The 20,124-nt window shown below is 41.1% G+C and overlaps 1 protein-coding gene across 1 annotated transcript; it reads right to left on the bottom strand.

The window, feature by feature from the left end:
* Positions 1 to 834: 834 nt before the first annotated feature.
* smyd5 (SMYD family member 5) lies at positions 835 to 19,012 on the bottom strand. Its single transcript, XM_079511511.1, has 13 exons — positions 18,862 to 19,012; positions 17,047 to 17,155; positions 15,959 to 16,098; positions 14,360 to 14,481; positions 12,648 to 12,717; positions 11,481 to 11,585; positions 11,249 to 11,311; positions 10,099 to 10,169; positions 9,499 to 9,605; positions 7,166 to 7,222; positions 5,051 to 5,145; positions 2,468 to 2,538; positions 835 to 1,348 (listed from the first exon to the last, which is right to left on the bottom strand). Exons 1-13 carry the CDS (start codon positions 18,952 to 18,954, stop codon positions 1,207 to 1,209), a joined length of 1,245 nt encoding a protein of 414 aa, XP_079367637.1. The 5' UTR covers positions 18,955 to 19,012; the 3' UTR covers positions 835 to 1,206.
* Between the last annotated feature and the right edge of the window lie 1,112 nt (positions 19,013 to 20,124).

The following is a 20,124-nucleotide window of genomic DNA, read 5'->3' as shown; positions in this document are numbered from 1 at the left end:
TGATATGGTGGTGGTGTTGGTGGGGGGGGGGGGGAGTAATGGAGAACAGGAATCAGCAGGACACACTGGATTTCAATAATTTATCATAAGAAGTCATAACTGTTAGAATTGCTAGTATGTGTGTGCGTACGTGCGCGCGTGTGCATGTGTGTGCGCGCATGTGTAAAATATGTAAACAAAATAATAAGAATTTAGATTTAAATAGTTTGGAAGTTTAGGCTACCTGATGTAAAAATGCTTGAACATTTCTACAAGTGCTACAAAATCTGTAATAATGATGTACCATGCAAAATGCAAATCATGTAGCAACACGTTTATGAATTGATTGCATAGGGCCTAAAATCCTAAATGACCGCAAGGACTTTTGTTGGTGCTATCCCTTTTAGACCAAGTGTATTGACTGTTCACTGTTGCTGTTTGACATTTCTGTCTAATGAACTATTCAATCAATCAAACATGATGCGAAATGTTAAGCTTGTAGATTTGCAGTAATCCTCAGGTCTCTAAACTGCCTGATGGAGGGGAAAGGAACTGGTCGGAATAACGTGTCCCTTCCACGCGCTACGTCCGGCCGGGGAAACTCTCCCCTGTCAGGTGAAAAGGAAGCATGAGGTTTGCCTAATGTTTGCCTACTATGACATGCCCAGGATATGGACGCCATGGTTCATGTATATTCAGGTCTTAAAGCCCCAAAAAATCCCAAGACTGCTTTTTTGCAAATCTGCACTGATCTCATTAAATGACCCCTATGAAATCCTAAGGACTGAAATCCATCCCCAGGACTGAGAACTTTAAGCCCTGTGTATATTTGAAATGAATTAACAAAACAAAAACGATGCTTCTGTGAACTTTATTTTATGATTGGACCTGTTGACATCATCTCAGAAAGAAAAAAAAGAGAGAGTTAACCACTTAAACCCCATCATCCGTATTGTGGGGAAAGATTTAGCAGAAAATAGCTGTCGACAAGCTCACGAAGCTTGTCCATCAGCTATCTCACGAAGCTTGTCCATCAGCTATTTTCGGCAAACAACAGAACATAGACTAGTATAGAGCCCTGAGGGACTCCGGTCAACCATATAGGGGTTTAAGTCTTTAACATTTCTTGTAAACATTTTTGTATCTTTTCGCACAACTTAATGTGAATGGTTTCGGTGATATGTCTGAATGTTTTGGCGTTAGGCGAGCATGGGCGGGGGTGAGGTGTCACACATCCGTCATCTCATCCTCCACGTCGTCCCCCTCGGCTTCACCCTCCTCTTCCTCCTCTTCCTCCTCCGACGTGACGTCCAGCTCGTCCAACTGTGACACGCACTTTGGACACGAGCACACAAACAGGTAGTTCTCCCTGGGGAAGAGACACGGACATGGATTCAAGTTCTCAGTCGCCACCACGGATTTCAGTCATTTTGGATTCCATAGAACAGTGGTTTTCACCAGTGGGCCTTGAGGGGGTTCCAGGTGGTCCCCAGCTAAATGATGGAGTGATGGTAACCAAATAGACCCTTATAGATCTTTCGCTCTTGAGCGCGTAAAATGAAACCAAATAGACCCGGGAGGGTCCATTTGAACATTTAAACATCTGCATTACTTAATTTACAAGAAGTCTACACATTTTAGAGAGAATGTAGAATATATTATATTTTGATCAACATTGGCCTGTTATCTCCTATGGTACCAAGTTCAATACAAAAACGCGCACATCACTTATAGTGTGTACCAAAATCTCCTGGAGGGGGCGTCAACATCTGTCACGTGGTAGCGGCCGCCATACTTGTTGGCTTGTCTGGTTTGTTTACATTGAACGACTATCCGGTGTGCTTGTATACGTTCTTTTTTTTAAATGACCTCACAATGGTGCAGACTTGCTCAGTAAATAAGTGCCACAGCAGGTCACGTCGAGGGAATGAGCCAGAAAACTTTCCAGCATGGAGACAGCATCAAGGAACCCAGATTGACGAGTTTACAAAAAGACATAGAATGGCTTGGATCTCGGCTGTACGGCACACGGGCGCAGAGACATAACGTTCAACAAAGTATCTAAGCACAGCCGTGTTTGTTCACAACATTTTCCTTGTCCGTGTAATGTATTTGGGCCCGACGTTCTTTCTATCCATCCTGGTGTTGGTTCACTATGTTGTCGCCAAGAACGAGCTCAATATTTACAAAAACATACCACCGTCACTCTATTCTGACTTCTGAGTGATGTGGGCTAGAATTTAATGCCCACGAGAGGGCCGTCCCTAGCTTTTCAGACGCCACCCTCCTCTTGGTGACGTACACGTTTTCACACGCTATAGGTGCTGGGTTCAAAAGTGACATCAGAAAAAGAGCCCGCACACTCATCTGCTCCAAAAGTTATACTTTATAAGTTAACAACGTAACAAAGTTAGATCCTAATTTCTCAATAAATGCTAGCGCTGTAAGGGTTAATATATTAATGTTACATCATCATTAAGTTGTTCACCTCAGGGTTTTGTGTCTGCTGTGGCGGCTCCGGTCGCGCTGGCAGCAGTCCATGTAGCTGATGCAGATCTCCTGGAGGACAGACGGCCACAGCGGCACGTGAGTAGCGTTGATTTTGGCAGCAAATTTAGATTTGAGTTCAGTCATAGTCTTGTGAATAAAACTAAATGTAGTCATATATTAGTGTTAGTCTAGTTTTAGTTGACAAAATATCATACGATTTTAGTCGACTAAATCTACAGTTGATTTAGTCGACTAAAATGTATTCATGTCGTCATAATGGCTGATTTTACACTTGGTCACATGCTGAAAATAGCCGATCTACAACTTGTAGATCGGCTATTTCCAGCATGCAACCAAACATGAACTGACTTGTCTTTTAGTTTTACTGAATCTCTTTTCCACAACATTTTAGTCTAGTTTTTATTTGTTGTAGAAATTGTCAGTATATTTAGTCTTAGTTTTAGTGATCGTAGCTTAGTTTTTCTTTAGTATTCCTCAGTGAAAAAAGGTAGTCGACGAACATTTTTTTGTCATAGTTTTAGTCAACGAAATGAACGGGTACAGGCTTTAGTTCCGATAATACTATTGGTCCGATTGTCATTAGACCGACACCCTACCGAAAACCCTAACCTAACCACAAGCACGGCGCAATGCATGTCAGACCGACGCATTGTCGGGAGCGACGGGTGATTTCCGCATGTTGGACCTTTGGCGTGTCGGATCTGCGTGTGCATCCCAAATGAACACTACATGAGGCTGGGTTTGCCATAGCGGAGCAACAACCCCACATCTCAACATACTCGTTATCCAATTGACAGATTAAGACCCGAGGCCGATTCTACAAATGCCTTCTAAAAACAGTTTTCTGAACAACTTAATGTGTCAGTGTGGTGCAGCTTGCTCAATATTCTTCATGTCAAGGACCCCCAGGATTATATGTTAGTGTAACTCGAAATATTTTGTTCCAGCGACCCCCAGAAGCAAAGATTTGAGTAAAAAAATGTTAGCTTTAAAAATATATATTCAAAGATTTGCATTCTTTTTCATTATAGAAATAAGGTTTCTGGCCTGACGATGATTTCTAATCAGTGGTGGGGACTTTGAACACTGTACACAGCTACTGTAGGTTTTCTGGTGGATTCTGCAGACCAGGTAGGGAATGCGACTTTGCCCCAGGTGAAGGAGTTTAAGTACATCGGGGTCTTGTTCACGAGCCAGGGGAGGACTGAGCAATCAGCCGGAGAATCGGAGCAGCAGGTGTGATATTGCATTTGCTGTACCGCACTGTTGTGACGAAAAGAGAGCTTAGCAAGAAGAATGTGTAGGGAGGTCCTCGCTCCACTGTATTGGTACTGTATTGTTCTTGTATGTTGCGCCTTGAGGACCCCCTTGAAAAAAACAATCTAGTTGACATGGGCAATCATGAGGACAAAAAAAAACACTTGTGTGAAGTGAGGGCTGAGGGGCACCTTTTTTGCTTTTGTACGTCATGGGGAGTCCATAGACTTGGCTGCTACATGACGAGGTGGCAGCCAGCTGTTTCAATTTACCTTTTCCCAGCTTTTTCCACATTCATTACAGTTGTACGGTTTCTTTCCATTATCCATCCTGGCTTGTTTCTTGTATGAAACATTAAAAAAAATCACACCTGTGTGAAGTGAGGGGTGCTCTTATCATCGTACATCATCATGGATAATCTCATACTGGCCAATCAGAATGCCTGTTGCCACAAATTGACATCAAATTTGGCAGACATTTGACCCAATTCCTCATTTCATTGTCGATGGCAAATATGAGACGTGTGGGGACAAGATTACGTAACTTTTCCCTTCATTGTCAATGGCATTTAATATTTGTGTTGCTGAAATCTTGTGGGGACAAAAGCTGTATATAGGAGGGGCTAGCGCCTCAAAAATCACACCTGTTTGAAGTGAGGGGCGCTCTAATCATCGCACATCATCATCAATAATGGTGGTCCCTTATTGGCCAAGGGTTCCCACCGACATACACATATGACGTAAATTCTCCATTCATTGTCAATGGCATTTAATGTTTGTGTTCAGACAACAAACATTAAACACTATAGCTGTTTATAGGAGGGGCTAGCGGCCCTCAAAATGTATTGCCCTAATACCCTGCCATGACATAATCTTCAAAAGCCATGTATTTTGCCCAAGTCATGTTTATCTGCCTTTATTATTTATTTAGTTACTCTGCCTAACTCTACTCTACCAACACTGCAGATCCTACTGCCTCATTGCCCATGTTCTCATGAGAACGCTCGTTACATTCAAAAATATTTTTGGCGTGGAAACCTCATAATAATAATGTCCAAAATCTGCTTACTTCTGATATTTTTATGTGACGCTGTAGTATGACCACGTAGGTCGTAAGGCAATAATAAAATAGTAAATAAAATAGTAAACTAATAAAATTAAGTTAAAAATAAAATATGGAGGTTTCTGCCTGACAGCGTCATTATATGGCTAGTTCCACATCTAACGTCACAATCATTCCCGACAGGCCCTAGCAAATCTGCTAGATGTACAAAAGCCTCGGTTGATGACTGATGTCTACTAACCTCTCCTGGCTTGATGTCGGTAAGGGCACTGAGGTGAAGCAAGAAGTTGTTATCTGGGAAGGCTGCCTCGGCGTTGGGTATGCAGCTGTGGTTACCTGACACAAGGACCAGAGACAAAAGGCACACGAAACAATTAGAATAGTCGTTCTCCAACTTTTGAGTGCGGACGGAAAATGTTTGTCGACTACCTTTTGTCACAAAGGAAAACTAAATCAAAACTAAGCTATGATGACTAAAACTAAACATATTGGCAATTTCGTCAACAGATACAAACTAGACTAAAATGTTAGGGAGGTACTAGTGGAGAAGAGATCCGGTGGAACTAAAAGTCAAGTCATTTTATGTTTGGTTGTGCCTGTGTGTTACACTCACAGGCACAATCGATGTGAGCTTGTAGATCGGCTATTTTAGGCATGCGTTTAAAACCAGTGGACAGACTCCCGCGTGTTACCGCTTTTTAAAGTATTTGATTTTTTTTCTGCTATTTTTGAATGGCCAAAGTATAAAAGGTTAGTGGTTAAAATTATTGTGATGCTATATTAATATTAACTACTTTTGCTGGTGACTCCTGGAGGTCCCTACTTTGAGAACCACTGACTTAGAAGGAGCACTTCACCCATTTTCAACCCTGTCTTCATACAGTATCTTCATATATAATTGGTCCTCACTGGAATGCTCATAATAAAGATGGCACCATTTACATGTACTCGTAACGCTCAATTTGATACCCAGGTACATTTTCTGTGGCCATTTTCCAGTTCCACACAGGCACACACAAGTGTCATGCACGCACGCACAGACGCACACACACACACACACAAGTGTCCTGCGCGCATGCACAGACGCACACACAAGTGTCCTGCGCACACAAACGCACATTGTACTGTGCACGCGCAGTGTACAGCGCGCGCGAGCGCACAGTGCACACACACACACACACACACACACACACACACACACGTGCACACGCACACCTTTTTAGATTTGTGCTGGTTCATTGTTTACCTGGTATTTATAGATTCAATGTACAATGTACTTTTTTGGAGTGATGCTAGGCTCTTGGTGTACTTATGGTCCTAGATTACAGAAGCACTACACAGTCTATGCATTTGATGCATTATCTTGTGTTTATAGCTTACTGTAAATTGCTCTGGATTAAGAGCTTCTGCTAAATGCCTAAATTGCAATTGTAAATTATGAAGGAGCACTTCACTCATTTTCAATCGCGTCTTCATATAATTGGTCCTCACTATAATGCTCATGATAAGATGGTGCCATTTCTATGTCTACTTGCTCTCGATTATTATAAATATTATTTTCTTTGCGAAGGTAAAGTTGCTGAACACAAGACGACAATTTTCAGCAACAGACACATGAAAAGCATGCCATCATTTAGATGGCATGCCATTTACTGTAGGTTCTTCGTTCTTGAAGTATGTGTAACCTGGTATCTTTAAGAATTGGCCTAAAAACATCGACCAGGAGACCACAAGGAGAGTCAATGGTAAAGTCTCCAGGACTTTTTTTTGTGTTATCCTCTTAGCCTTACTGTACCAACATGCTGTTTACTATTTCTGACTAATAAAGAATTCAATCAAAAACAATCCTATACTTTCAATGCACTGTACAGATTATCATTTCAAAGCCAAGTGTTGATGTTTGTCAATTGGTCGTGTATGCATTGTGCGTATACATGTACACTTGCATGAACGTGCATGAATGGGTGCATGCGTGCACAACGGACGTACACATTGATTTAAGGGTCCTGCAGGGATTATTTTTTTTTTTAACAAACCATTATAATGTTCTTATTTTGATCATGAGACCCAATTATTGAATGTCAAGTCTCCAAGTTTTCTTCAGAATATGCATGACACTGATTTACCATGACACTAGTACTAGTGGTTCTCAAATATTTTAGTTGCAAGGATCCCCTTAACTCAGAGAGTGTACAAATGCATCCAAATTGAACACTCTCAAGAGTTACAGACCTGTTATGGCCATTCAGGGCTATCTCTTTATGTGTTCCTGGTAATAATATCATTTTGCATGTCCGTGTCCAAAAAATAAAATATTTTGACAAAAATGGCCACGCTAGGATGGATGGGAACTCACAGGAGCTTTGAAGGAGGAACAGTCCAGAGCCCTCACAGTTCAGGAAGTCTCCCGTTGCTACAGAGAAAGAAATGAACAAAGCGGCAAAATTACCTTTATGAAGATTAGTGTGCAACAATCAAATGTTTCCATTGATGTTCTCGCTTTGAATTTCCAACAGGGACACTAATCACACAAGACTATCACCAGTAATACGCCTTAAAGGCGATAAAGGCGACCGCTAGGGCTGAGACAGTCTACCGGAATAATGTCAAGAATGGGTGAAATTAATTCAGTAATTAATAATTATTATCAATTAAATTTCTCAAATACAAGCACACCGATGAAGCCGGGCGATGTGACATATGGCTCAAGAGTGTGCCGTCCAAACTGTGGGAGGAATAGCGTTTCCAAAAAAAGGTTACTCTAGAAAGAATAATAAAGTGTAAAGTATAGTCTAGTTGCCCTGTTAGGGCAACCACACTAATGAACTGTCTCAGCGATAGTGTCAGGGAGTTGTCTTTGTGTCGTCACAACTGTAAATGAACTGTCTCAGAAATGTGGAATATTTGGACGGCAGTAACATTAGCGTTTTCTCTCAGTTGATTCTTTATATCCATACGAGTCAAACCACCGCGATCATGGGAAATGGCTGGGAATGTCCCTGGCAGTCAAAATGCCCAAAGCGATCTTTATAATCTTAACTTAGGCACAAACAAACTATTTGTCTGGAGCAAGAGATCACACTCTGTGGAGTGGGCGGTGGCTTCCATGAGGCTTCTGCCAGAGTGTGTGTGTGTGTGTGTGTGTGTGTGTGTGTGTGTAGAGCGCAGCAGCAGCATTACATGAAGAGCATTATATGCTTCCTGCGTGACTTGTTTCCTGCACCTACCGGTATATGTAGTAACTGCGACCAAGCGGTCGCAATAAATCCATAATGCGAAATCCTTGTTATCAAAGTACAGATACGACTGCTTAAATATTTACTCTGTGTGTGTGTGTGTGTGTGTTTTACAGAAACTGAAAACCAAAAAATATCAATAATAGTGAAAATAGCAGACCTACATTGAGCTCACATTACAATGAGTCGAGCGGTCATGACACGTGAGCGTGTAGATCAGCCATTATCCCTATAATTGAAATGGTGCTTAACCCATTTAGCGCTATCATTTATTGAAAATGTATGACCTAATTCACACCAACATTTTTTCCAGTCGAGCTCTTATTTTGAAAAAACATTTTCAGTCGACCGGAAGTTGATTATCCCTGCAAGCTAGACGGAGCCCAGACAGCCTTTGTTTACATGATCGATCTATGCCGGAGCACTGGAGAGCTCCACATCGCCGGGTCTGTGCCGTCAAAGAAACGCCGTTTTGACCAAAACAGCCAAAAAGTACTTCTTTCCCCCTCCCTTCCTTCAAATGGAAGTAGAGTCAAATGTACAATATTGGGATATTGTTGAGACGAATAACAGTGCATGTTAATTATCCATAATGTATAAATGATGGATAAGCCAGACAGATAGGCCTTTTCGGTGAGGGGTCAGAATAAATTATTAGTTACATGGTTCTTCGTCTCAACTGCTCACTGTCTTTGAAATGCAGTGGAGTGAAAATCAAGTATCCCCATTCATTCCAACACGGTCGACTCGGAAAACAACGGTAAGTTTTGATAAAATAGAATACATTTTTAGTTATGGCATTGTCCATTTCCCACCTCAAATGCTTTCAAAATCATTCTTCAGAGCAATGTTTAGCTGTAAGTGACATTGTGTTTCTTTACATATAGCTGCCATGTTGGATACGGCACAAAATCAAGCAGCGCAGACTGTCATGAGCCACGTGCTCTGAGCCTTTGATTAGACAGCGGCCCGTTATTGAGTTCAGCGGTCATTATTTAAAAAAATCACACCCGTGTGAACTGAGTGGTGTAAGGTTTTATATAGCATGATCAGCTGTGGTCTGACGTAATGTCTGACGTAATGAAATCACACAAAATATGTTAAGTAAAAAAAGCTATCATTTTTGATAAATGTATGTATCACACCCGGATGTGATTTCACAACTGGCTTTTTTTGCGCAGAGAAAATGACCACGGTTGCTACGGTCATCCAGTTCACCCGGGTGTGATTTAATTACGTCAGAAATTATTTTGAACATAGCAACCATGGTCATTTTTTTATGCACACAAAAGCCAGTTGTAGGAGTGGTTTACACCACTCAACCAGTTGTAGGAGTGGTTTACACCACTCAAAAAGAACAGCTGATTTCAGTGACTGGCCAATCAGAATCAAGCATTCTGCCACTGTAGAGTAGACAGGTTATCCACAAACACAGCTGAAGATTCATTTTGACCTTTCTCTATGTCCTTGTACAGCTGGTCAATAAAGGAATCCAATGTCTCCCTCTGCTGGCCAGGAAGCTCAAGTGAATCACAAGCATGAACCCACCGACTTAGGGAGCTTGATATTGGGGGAAAAGGAAGAAAGAAATAGACAAGTCAGTCAAGAGTACACATTTTTTTACTTCACACGGTGGCCATTTTGTTCTTCAATACCTCTGTGTTATTCATACATCTTCACAGTTTTTGCCTATTCTTTTGATATTAGTTTAGTAATGTGTTATGCTTTTGGTTTTCTTTTTTCGCTTTGGGCTTTATTCTTGCTCTGTTTGAAATTGCTGTGTAAAGCACTTTGAGTTGGATTTCATGTCATGAAACATGTTCCACAAAAAAAGTTTATTATTATTAATTTATACTTGTGTAGTAGGAGAAAATAGTCTGGGGGATTGGTACAAAAATCAACCATTTTAATTTCCACTATAACCAAATAATGTATTTAGCATTGTCAACAACTACGTGTTAACGGTCAATGATTACAATAACATCACGTACAGCATCATAAAGTGTTCAGGTGAAAAAGGTGAGATGAAAGCCAAGGAACCGAGGACGATTACCTGGTGCCGATGCCTTGCCCATTGGTCCCGACAAGAGAGAACAGGGAGCGGAACCCATCAGGAGTAAACCACTGCAATAAAGCACAGCCACATGCTGTATAACTCGCCAATCAATAGCTTTAAGCACTTACCCATTAACCCATTTTGACCTGAGATCAGATTCTAAAAATGTCTTCTACATCCTGACAGTTTTCTGAAAAAGCTATGTTTCTATGTCAGTCGTTCTTCGATTTTTCGAAAATAGCAGACCTACAAGCTCGTAGCGCGCCACTCGGTGGCGCGCTATGAGCTTGTAGATCTGCTATTTTTCAATAGCTAAAGCATAACATAATGCTAACACCAAAATGGGTTAAGACCCGAGGACGATTCTGCAATATTGTCTTCTAAATCCCAAGAGTTTTCTGAAGAACCTATGCTGCTATATCGCTAGAGGCTGGCACGCATGGACACTGACCATTAACTCTGCGACATTGTCTCCAATAAATCCAGACACACTGCATTGCATTGCCTCTTCGCCATTACTTCACTGTCAGCCTGCCTGCTATTCACTGTGTCAGTTCGTGTCGTGTTTGATTAGTTTGCTATGGATTCTACTTTAGCATTATTATTATTTGTTTTACTTTGGAGACTATGCCAAGCCCAAGAGCCACATGTAGTCCGCAGAATAAGATCAGCACGTACTGCGCGGATACGCAGATTCAACAGGAGACGGGCGGCGTTGAGAAATGCGCTAGTGTTACACATCGTGCAGCATCTGTGTGTTTTTTTTTTTTGACGCTTGGCTCGTCGACTAGAGATTATGTCACGTTCTAAAAAAAAAAAAACACTCCATTTCCTTCTTTAGGTATGCATGCATTCACATTGGAACAATCCGTATCCGAATACACTTCAACGGTCCAGAGACCCGCCCCTCATGCGGTCCCGGGGACGGTTGGGCGATCCGCTCCCGGGAACAGTACACATCATTCACACTACCACAACATCTGCTAAGTGGTCCCGAGTGCGCACCCGGGACCGCGCCTTAATGGGTTACGACCTGAGGCCGATTCTATAAATGCCTTCTAAATCATTAGTTCTCACAATTTCAAGATTTTCCTAAATCTACTGGTGCAATACAGTATATCGGGAACACTGGGAATAGTACACTTACCCGACTGAGATGGTCGTCATAAAGTGCTGTTGTGAATAGGTTCTGCAGCAAGGCCAACTGCCCCTGCGGACGCACAGCATGTTGGAAGTCATACATTCTATATTAGGGGGTCACGATTCCATTAAAAATCGAACCAAATCTCAATTCAAAAATCGATTTTCATTTGCAAATGCAAACACACACACACACACACACACACACACACACACACACACACACACAGTGTCCTTACTCTGAACTGTTCTCCCAGGAGTTTATGAGCCATCTCCTCCTCCTCGTTGGCAGCACGGCTGCAGAAGTGAGAGAATAACTTCTGCCAAGGTCCTTTGCCTTGGGCCTGGGATGGAATGAAACAATATGAATATTAATGACAAGTATAGTGTGTGAATTATTAATGTGTGTCCTTTAGAACACAGTTGTATCAAAATGTTTAAAGGATTCAGTCAAAAGATTAACAATTAACATAAAAGTCATGTCAAAGTGCACTGTGGCCCCTTTTCCACCAAAATAAGGTTCTAGAACTGGTTCCGTTCTAGATTCTTGGAACCGTGGCGCTTTCACCGAACCGGTGACCATTTTTTGGTTCCAGTTCCGAACCAGCTTTTAGTGTTCTGGAACCAATTCATTTTCAGTGGAAACACTCTGAACTGGTTCAATATTAGGCGGGAAAAAATAACCAAACTGGTTCAACTCCTGGGGGAAAAGAGGCCTGTGGCCAGTGTTGGGGTTAATAGGCCAGTCAATCTATGCTAAATAAGGGCCTGACCCAAAATAAATTGCAAACGTAATCCTTCAAGGTTTTTTATGATCCTTATAGGGTCATCCAAATAACATATTAAAAATAGAGTATTATATAAATTGTGGATCATGGTAAATTCAGGGGTTGAAAGTTGGAGTACCATTAAAAATCTATTTTTAATTATGCTTTAAGAAGCATGTAATGTGTCAAACTAGGGGTTATTCATGATTCTGAATCCATTCCAAGGATTAGTTTTCGAAAAAAAACTCATTGGGCTAAATTAGGCCAGTGATGTCAGCACCAAATGTGCTGACCTCATCACATTTGGGCACATTTGGGCAATAGGCTATGGCTGTTTTTCTACTGAAAGACCCAATCAGCTCAGACCTCAACAACATTATGAAAATTAAACATATATAATTGTCTGGGTGAAAATCACCCGTGTTTAGTTTAAGGATTCAAATTCAAAAGCATAAAAAGTAGACAATCGACAAGCTCTAAACCTTTTGTGTGATGCTGTAGTATGACCAAGTAGGGCGTCAATTTATGAAAACACACAAAAAAGTAAAAACATGGATAGAAGAGGTTTCTTCCCAGACAGCAACGAGACAGCGAATGAGGAAAATAAAATGAACAAAAAAAAGGTAATAGGAGTGTTACCTGTTTGACAACAGCGACCATTCTGGCCATGAGCATGATGCTGGACGTCTCAGGAGGATAGTGCATACTCCTGCACAGAGAGAATACATATCGACTGAGCAAGGCCATCCACATGACTGAATGAGCTCTTAGAATGAAAGCAATCACCAGTGCTTTTTTTTTTTTTACTTACTTACCATTTTGACCTGAGATCAGATTCTAAAAATGTCTTCTATCCTGACAGTTTTCTGAAAAAGCTATGTTTCTATGTCAGTCACGCTATGAGCTTGTAGATCTGCTATTTTTCAATAGCTAAAGCATAACATAATGCTAACACCAAAAGGGGTTCCCGCCCAAAATGGGTTAACACTCTCACTCACATGACTGAAGTAAAATATGACAGAAGTAGCATGTGCTTAAATTCATATTTAGAAAAGGTTTCAGATGTAAACAAATTCTGAGATGATGGAATGATGATGCTCATGGAAGGGGAAAGCTTCTGAAAGCTTCACGGGCAAAGATAATAAACTTCAAAATCTCAAAAAAATAGGTCAAATTGACCTCTCAGTCATGCGAATGTTGATAGAGGTAGAGGTTTGGGTGGTGTATGTACAGTAGTTACCATGCCATGATGTAACTCCAAATGTGGACAAAATAATTGCTTCATTGATAGAATTGATAATTCAAAATGTGCTCTCCATTGATCCTCATTCATCTCAAAGTTACTACGAATGCAAACAATTAGTTATACAAAGATGAACTTCCTGTTTATTTTGCTATTTTTATGAGGAAGAAACTGGAAAGAGACTGGATCTGCGAAATAGTAAGATCAACAGAAGTTGACTTTTATATTTTGAGATGTTCTATATTATATGAATCAGCTTTGTTTGTGTTTATGGGCTAAAAGAGTAACTTTGAGAGCTGTTTCACCACACAATGGAGGAGCATATTTCTAAGTATCAATTTCTATTCAAAGGAGCAATTATTTTAGAGTTATGTCATGGCAAGGTAACCAACTACACAACCCAAACCTCTACCTAAGTGTTTTTGCCCTTTAAATAAAAGCAGCAATCGCACAATATGAAAATACTGTGTTAAAAAATAATAATTGGAAATAGCAAATCTACAAGTGACGCATTGAGAGCTTGTGGATGTGCAACATGCTTCCACAGAGGACATGCTGGAATCTATTGGAAGCCAAATGACTGAAATCAGTCATGGCTTAATCCATTAAGACCTGGAATGTATCAGTGTGCACCTTATAGCTTTGAATCACTTTAACCATTATTTTAAACTTTAGATGTTGAAAAATAGCAATAGAACTGCTATTTTTGAAAAATTGTGAAAACGTGCACAAATCTTTTAATATATATATTCTTTCACAGTGAACTTTTTAAATCAAATATTTGCTTCTGAGGGGTCCCGGAAACATACATAATATAACATGTTTTCAGATGGGGGTCCGCGGCGGCGCGGCCAGACTCCTTGGGGTCCTTGAGGGAGTTCCAGGGGGTCCCCAGCTAAATGATAGTAGGAACCAAATGGACCCTTATGGGTCCGTAACTACGAGAGTGTACAAATGGAACCAAATGGACCCGTTATTGATTTTACAATATAAATTGGGGTCCCAGATATAGAAATGGGGGTCCGTAGACTAATGCATGTAAAGCTGGGGGTCCTTGAAATGAAAATGGTTGAAAGTCACTGCCATAATAAGGGAAGCGGCCCCTCACCTCCAGGCGTCCTGCAGTTTGTTGATGGGGTGGTCCGGGTCGCTCTGGGAGGGGCCCAAACACAGAACCCTGTGGTACTGGTCCAGTGCAGCTTGTCTGCACTCACTGCTACAGTACATCACCTACGCCGGGAAGCAGTGGTGGGAGAAAACCCAGTAATTGTTTAGTTACAAAACCATATCAATACTGCAATGTAGAACTACTCCGTTACAAGTAAAAGTCCGGAATTCAAAATGCACTTGAGTGAAAGTACTGGCAAAGTGTTGGCAAAAAAAAGCTATGTTTATAAAAGTGCCCATGTACAGTAGGTGTGTATGAAGCCCTAGTGTCTGAGGTCTAGCATCACCCCTAGCATAATGAGCAGGGAATAGGCGAGAAGAGATCCAGTATATGTAAAAGACACAAGTCATTTTACACTTGGCGCGACGCGTTGCGAGCTTGTAGATCTGTAGAGCTTGTAGATCTTGTGAGATGTTTGGCAAAATGTTTAGGATTAATATAAACATGTTTTAGGCATTTTGTTCCAAAAATGTGTTTTGCAAAAATCAACCTGTTGGTGGCGCTATAACAGGCCAATGTGAAAAGGGTGGGATATATTCCTCAGCCTAGTAAGAAAATGTGTGAAAGATTTCACTTAAATTGCATGCTGCGTTCATGATTTGAGGCTTTTGTTCAAAACGGGGCAATCTTGCAAACTGTGAAAGCTAATTATAGCCAATTAGGATGGAATATGAAATATCGGACAGATCCGACTTGAGCACATGACCATAGAGATAGTGTGTAACGATTTGTGAGATTTTTGGACAGAATCTGGAGGAGTAATATAAAAAAATGTGTTTTACAAAAGTCGGCCTCCTGGTGGCGCTATAAAAGGCAGATGCGGAAAATGCAGGTCAACGGTTTGTCCTTGGCCTCTAGGGAGTGTGCATGCAACGTTTCACGCAGATCGGTGCAGTTTTAGGTAAAAAATGTGAAAAGCTGCCTCATGGTGGTGCTATAACAGGCCGTTCTGGAAAAAGTGGGGCAGAGGTTCATCGTTGGCATCCAGGGAGTGTGTGTGCAAAATTTGGCATCGACCGGGTTAACGGTGCCGGAGATTAGCTGGTAACAGACGGAAGGACGGACACACACACACACACACACACACACACACACACACACACACACACACACACACACACACACACACACACACACACACACACACACACACACACACACACACACACACACACACACACACACACACACACACACACACACACACACACACACACACACACACACACACACACACACACACACACACACACACACACACACACACACACACACACACACACACACACACACACACACACACACACACACACACACACACACACACACACACACACACACACACACACACACAGAGTGCAAAACATACTCTCTCCCCATGCCTTCGGCCTGGTGGAGACAATAACATTGGATGAGTGCTCCAGCTAGTGTCCTCTGTGCATTTCCTACTGACCAGCAAGGAGATCCTGACGGGACATTTTTTTTGGTTGACTTTCTTCTTGATTATTGTTGTCGCCATTGTATTATTCATTCACTCACCTGGCATTGAGGACATGTTTGGTGCAGCTCGGGGTTCACTCGACACAGTTCAGGGTAGGGTAAGAGGAGAGATGGATTACCACTCAGTCTCCTTGCATTCCCCTCTGCCGTCTCCAAGGCACGCAAACAGTATTCACAGGCTGAAAAGCGCACACACGCTTCCGTTACACAGAGCTGCGGACATTTTCTCAAGCAGTTAAATAAGGTAGGGTAAGTGATTTGTGTTTTGGTTCAAAACACAAATCAAGACAGGCAGTGTAGCAACAATAAAGCATAGAATATAGAATGCTATAATTCTATTCCACATTTTGTGCCAAATGTAGAGCATCAGATTACACTGCAGCACGTTGTGAGCTTGTAGATGTGTTATTTTTGGCACATATTAGGCTGTAATCACGCTGCCCATTTGGCGAATAATGCCTTATGTTACATATTCCGTGTAATGTTATACATGTTTTGTTAACAGCTTTTTTTGTAACAAAGACAATAGTCAAAACAATGCTCACAAAAAACATTAGGGGGTGATATTGTGATGTTTTTTTTTTCATTGGCACGTTTGACTGTCAAGGTTTCAGCCTCCAGGAAGAAACCCTAAATACAAAGGGAAGATATCATACACCGACACCACGGCGCGTAATCAGCGGCTCAAACTGTGACTCCGCCCTATTTTGGGGGAAGTTGTGATTTGCGCTCATTCATTGCAATGCAATTTGCGGCATTTTCAAAACAATATTGAGCAGAGTAGCGATTATCAAACGTATTTGCAATGCCATACGTTGAAAGATCTGTTGCCCGTGGACAAGGCACGCTACCTCCGCAAGTTAGATAGCATCGGCATAGATGTTTGTCCGTATGTGATTAAGGATTGGACCAAGTTGCATTGGCAGCCATAGAAAATTCTTACCCCAGGCTAAAACCGGATGTGACGTTTTTGGGCGTTCCTGTCTAGCGTGGTGTCAGTGTATAGCACATAACAAACACACCAAGGGCTCTAATTAAGTACTGTCACCTCAAACACATGAAAAACTGGAAAACACAAAATATAATCTTTAAACTGTCACTTTCTTCAAATTAAAAGCTCACCTCACCTTTATATTTGTATAATGCATTCCACATGAACTGGGAAGAGACCAGTGGGCGCTCTGTGAAAATGGTGTCTCCCTTTTTGATGGCCTTTTTAGCAAACAGACCTTTACCCTGGAAATACAGAGTAAAAGCACTCATTCATAAATAAAACACTAACTTAACCCTGGAAAATGGTCAGCAGACCGCTGATACAGAGATCTCCGTATTATATGTGGGCATATCATAAAAGGCAGATTGAATTGAGTGAAATTTGTTTTAACAGTTCAAGGAAAGTACAGGTCAATAAAAAAATCTGGAAAAAGCAGAAAAAACACTAAGACTTGTTTACATAAGGGTTCTCCATTTTCAATTCATCAAAATACAAAAATATACACTTCTATGGAAAAAAAAATAAAAAAAAAATCATGCAACGTACAGGTGGTCCGAATTATAGATGTGAGTGTTGCATTGCTGCCCGAACTTTGCTGACATTGCTGTCTAGTTCATTAAAACCATGTGTTGTAACTATGTGACAACATTGTCTATCTTCTTGTAGGGCCAGTTAGCCTAGGCAGTTTTATTTATACCAGAATAGAGAATAGACCCAAAATGATAGTAATCTGAGTAAGAGGTAGGGTAGCAAGCAATATAGTTTGTTAAAACGTTTAACAATAGTGTATATGCAGTGACTTTATTAAAATAAAACATACTATTACATTAGCAGGTGGGTTGCCACTTTCAGACCATCTGGAGAGGTAACTCTCCTGGTGGCCTGAAAGTGGCATAGGCCTAGCCGCAATTTGCAACTCTAGATTTTTTTATAATGGGATGAATCTAGAGTTGCAATACCCTCCATTGACTCCCCACTCATCATTTTGCGTTTGCGATCTGCTTGTCTTAAACGACGTTAAACTCACCAACATTGCAGCTGTAGTCCAAGCTTGAATTATTCTCTTTCAATCTGCAAAGCTTGTTTTTCATAAAAATACCCCGTAGACATGTTATGAGCTACTTTCTGTCAAGAAGAAGAAATGTTGGAGTTTGGAAGCGCTCGTTTGTATTAAGGGGTCGCGCTGCTGCCTCCTGCATTATGTGCAAATGCGAAACAGATGAATGCAGGGACGTTCAGTGACTTACGACGAGCGCTTCCAAACTCCAGCACTTAGAAAAAGAATCACTTGCACAGAATTTCTTGACAAAAAGTAGCTCATAACATGTCTACGGGGGATTTTTATGAAAAACAGGCTTTGCAGATTGAAAGAGAATAATTCAAGCTTGGACTACAGCTGCAATGTTGGTGAGTTTAACGTCGTTTAAGACAAGCAGATCGCAAACGCAAAATGATGAGTGGGGAGTCAATGGAGGGTATTGCAACTCTAGATTCATCCCATTATAAAATAATCTAGAGTTGCAAATTGCGGCTAGCATAGGCCTATCATTTTGTCTGCTCACTCTCCCGAGTCCTGATTCACAATACATTGGTATTCCAAGCTGATATGTATACTATCGCAACAGAGGAGCTATATCTATGTATGCACTTTTACAAGTGTTCAACTTCAACAGTCAAAAGCTGTTGCATATTATCGTTTTGGAAATGGTTGAGCGTATTAGTGAACTATCTAGCGTATTGAACTCGTATGAACTAGCGTATTAGTGCTGCTTAGGGTATAGTGTACTGTAACTGCTGTATGCACTGCACTTTGTAGCGTGGCGCCGCCGACACTGTCTCCTCTCCTCTTCCCAAACATAACAAATCAACCTCACGATTTCCAACAAGGGTTTCACACCGCCACGGTTTAAAGGGAAGGAAGGACAGCAAAAGTGCACATGCACGTTACCTTGATTTTGTCAATGAACCTCACTTCGGCACCGCTTCTAACTTTGCCGGGATCCACACAGAAGGAAAACATGTCATCCTGGGGAGCAGCCATGTTCCTTTCACAACCTTTACCCTTTCCACTATGACACTGTCTGCATGCATGCTGACGTATACACTACACACACGCACACACAAGAGGAGCGAGAGAGACCTCTAGCGGAGAGCAAACCCTTTCCAGTTTCCACTGATATGATGCACGCACGCAAAAGGGCTTCTCCCAACAGAGAACAGCCAGACCCTTCTTTTCCTGCATTGCAGCATGGATAGGCCTATATCCTCGACTAGTAGCAGTTTTTGTATTTTTTTTTTAGATTCTTTAATCTCTTGAACTCTACAAACTGTGAATAAAAATATCAATCAATGAAATGATTACTATATTTACCCAGGGTATCTGGGCTAAGCTCAAGAACTGGTTTCCAGCCAGGCCCTGCTCATAGAACACATTTCATCGTAGTGGTTCAATGCCTTGTTCAAGGGCACTTCAGCGGTGGTAATTTTAACGTGTCGGACCGCTGATTCGAACTGGCTACCTTCCGGTATCAAGACCGCTCCGCAATCCGTTCGGCCACCGCTGCCACAATCAATCAAGTTTAGGCATATAACCAGTACAGGTCCACCTGCAGGTGAAGGTGAAAGCTCCCTCTGCAAATAAGTCAATCCCCTTGAGTAAAAGCACAATTTGCTTTGATATTGGCATCATAGTAGCAAAGTAAAAGTACTAACATTCTTCAAAAGTAAATGTAAAAGCCTAAAAACTGTATGTAAGTAATATTTCCACCAAGGGATCCACAAAATATAGTAGCTTGTAATTTTTTTTGTCATGGGGCATCCTTGCCAACTATTTGGCGGTGCAACACATTAAAAACCTATTAGCCATTACATATGTAATTTAAGTTAGGGTGAGAGACGAGAGAGAGACAAGAAAAGGAGTCAAAGGCAAGGATTTATTATATTATTTTGATGACATAATTAAACGATTTTTAGTAGCAAACATTAGTATACAACTATAAATATTGTGATATTGAACAGCATTTTATAAAAGGAATAAAAGAACACTACATGCTTGATCATCAGTACAATAATATCCAGTGTTATATTAAGATAATGTGCAAAATACTGTGCAAAATAAGTTATTTGTTTAGGAATATATAATAGCTTGTACAGGTTAAGAATCAGAGTGGAGTATACCTGTTGTCCCTTTAGTTAGTAGGCAAGTTAAAAA

The sequence above is a fragment of the Electrona antarctica genome, assembly GCF_951216825.1.
Source record: "Electrona antarctica genome assembly, chromosome: 1".
Taxonomy (NCBI): Eukaryota; Metazoa; Chordata; class Actinopteri; order Myctophiformes; family Myctophidae; genus Electrona; species Electrona antarctica.
Note: the sequence above shows the minus strand (reverse complement) of the source record. Positions and strands in the feature narration are given on the sequence as shown.

Bases quoted from the DNA above. Each gene is read 5' to 3' on its own strand.
- smyd5 (XM_079511511.1), bottom strand. From the start codon at position 18,954: ATGGCTGCTCCCCAGGATGACATGTTTTCCTTCTGTGTGGATCCCGGC. The intron at 11,586-12,647 runs GTAACACTCCTA...ATTCCATCCCAG, and splicing joins TGGTCGCTGTTGTCAAACAG to GCCCAAGGCAAAGGACCTTG. The intron at 7,223-9,498 runs GTCAAAATGAAT...CTTTCTCTGTAG, and splicing joins GTACAAGGACATAGAGAAAG to CAACGGGAGACTTCCTGAAC.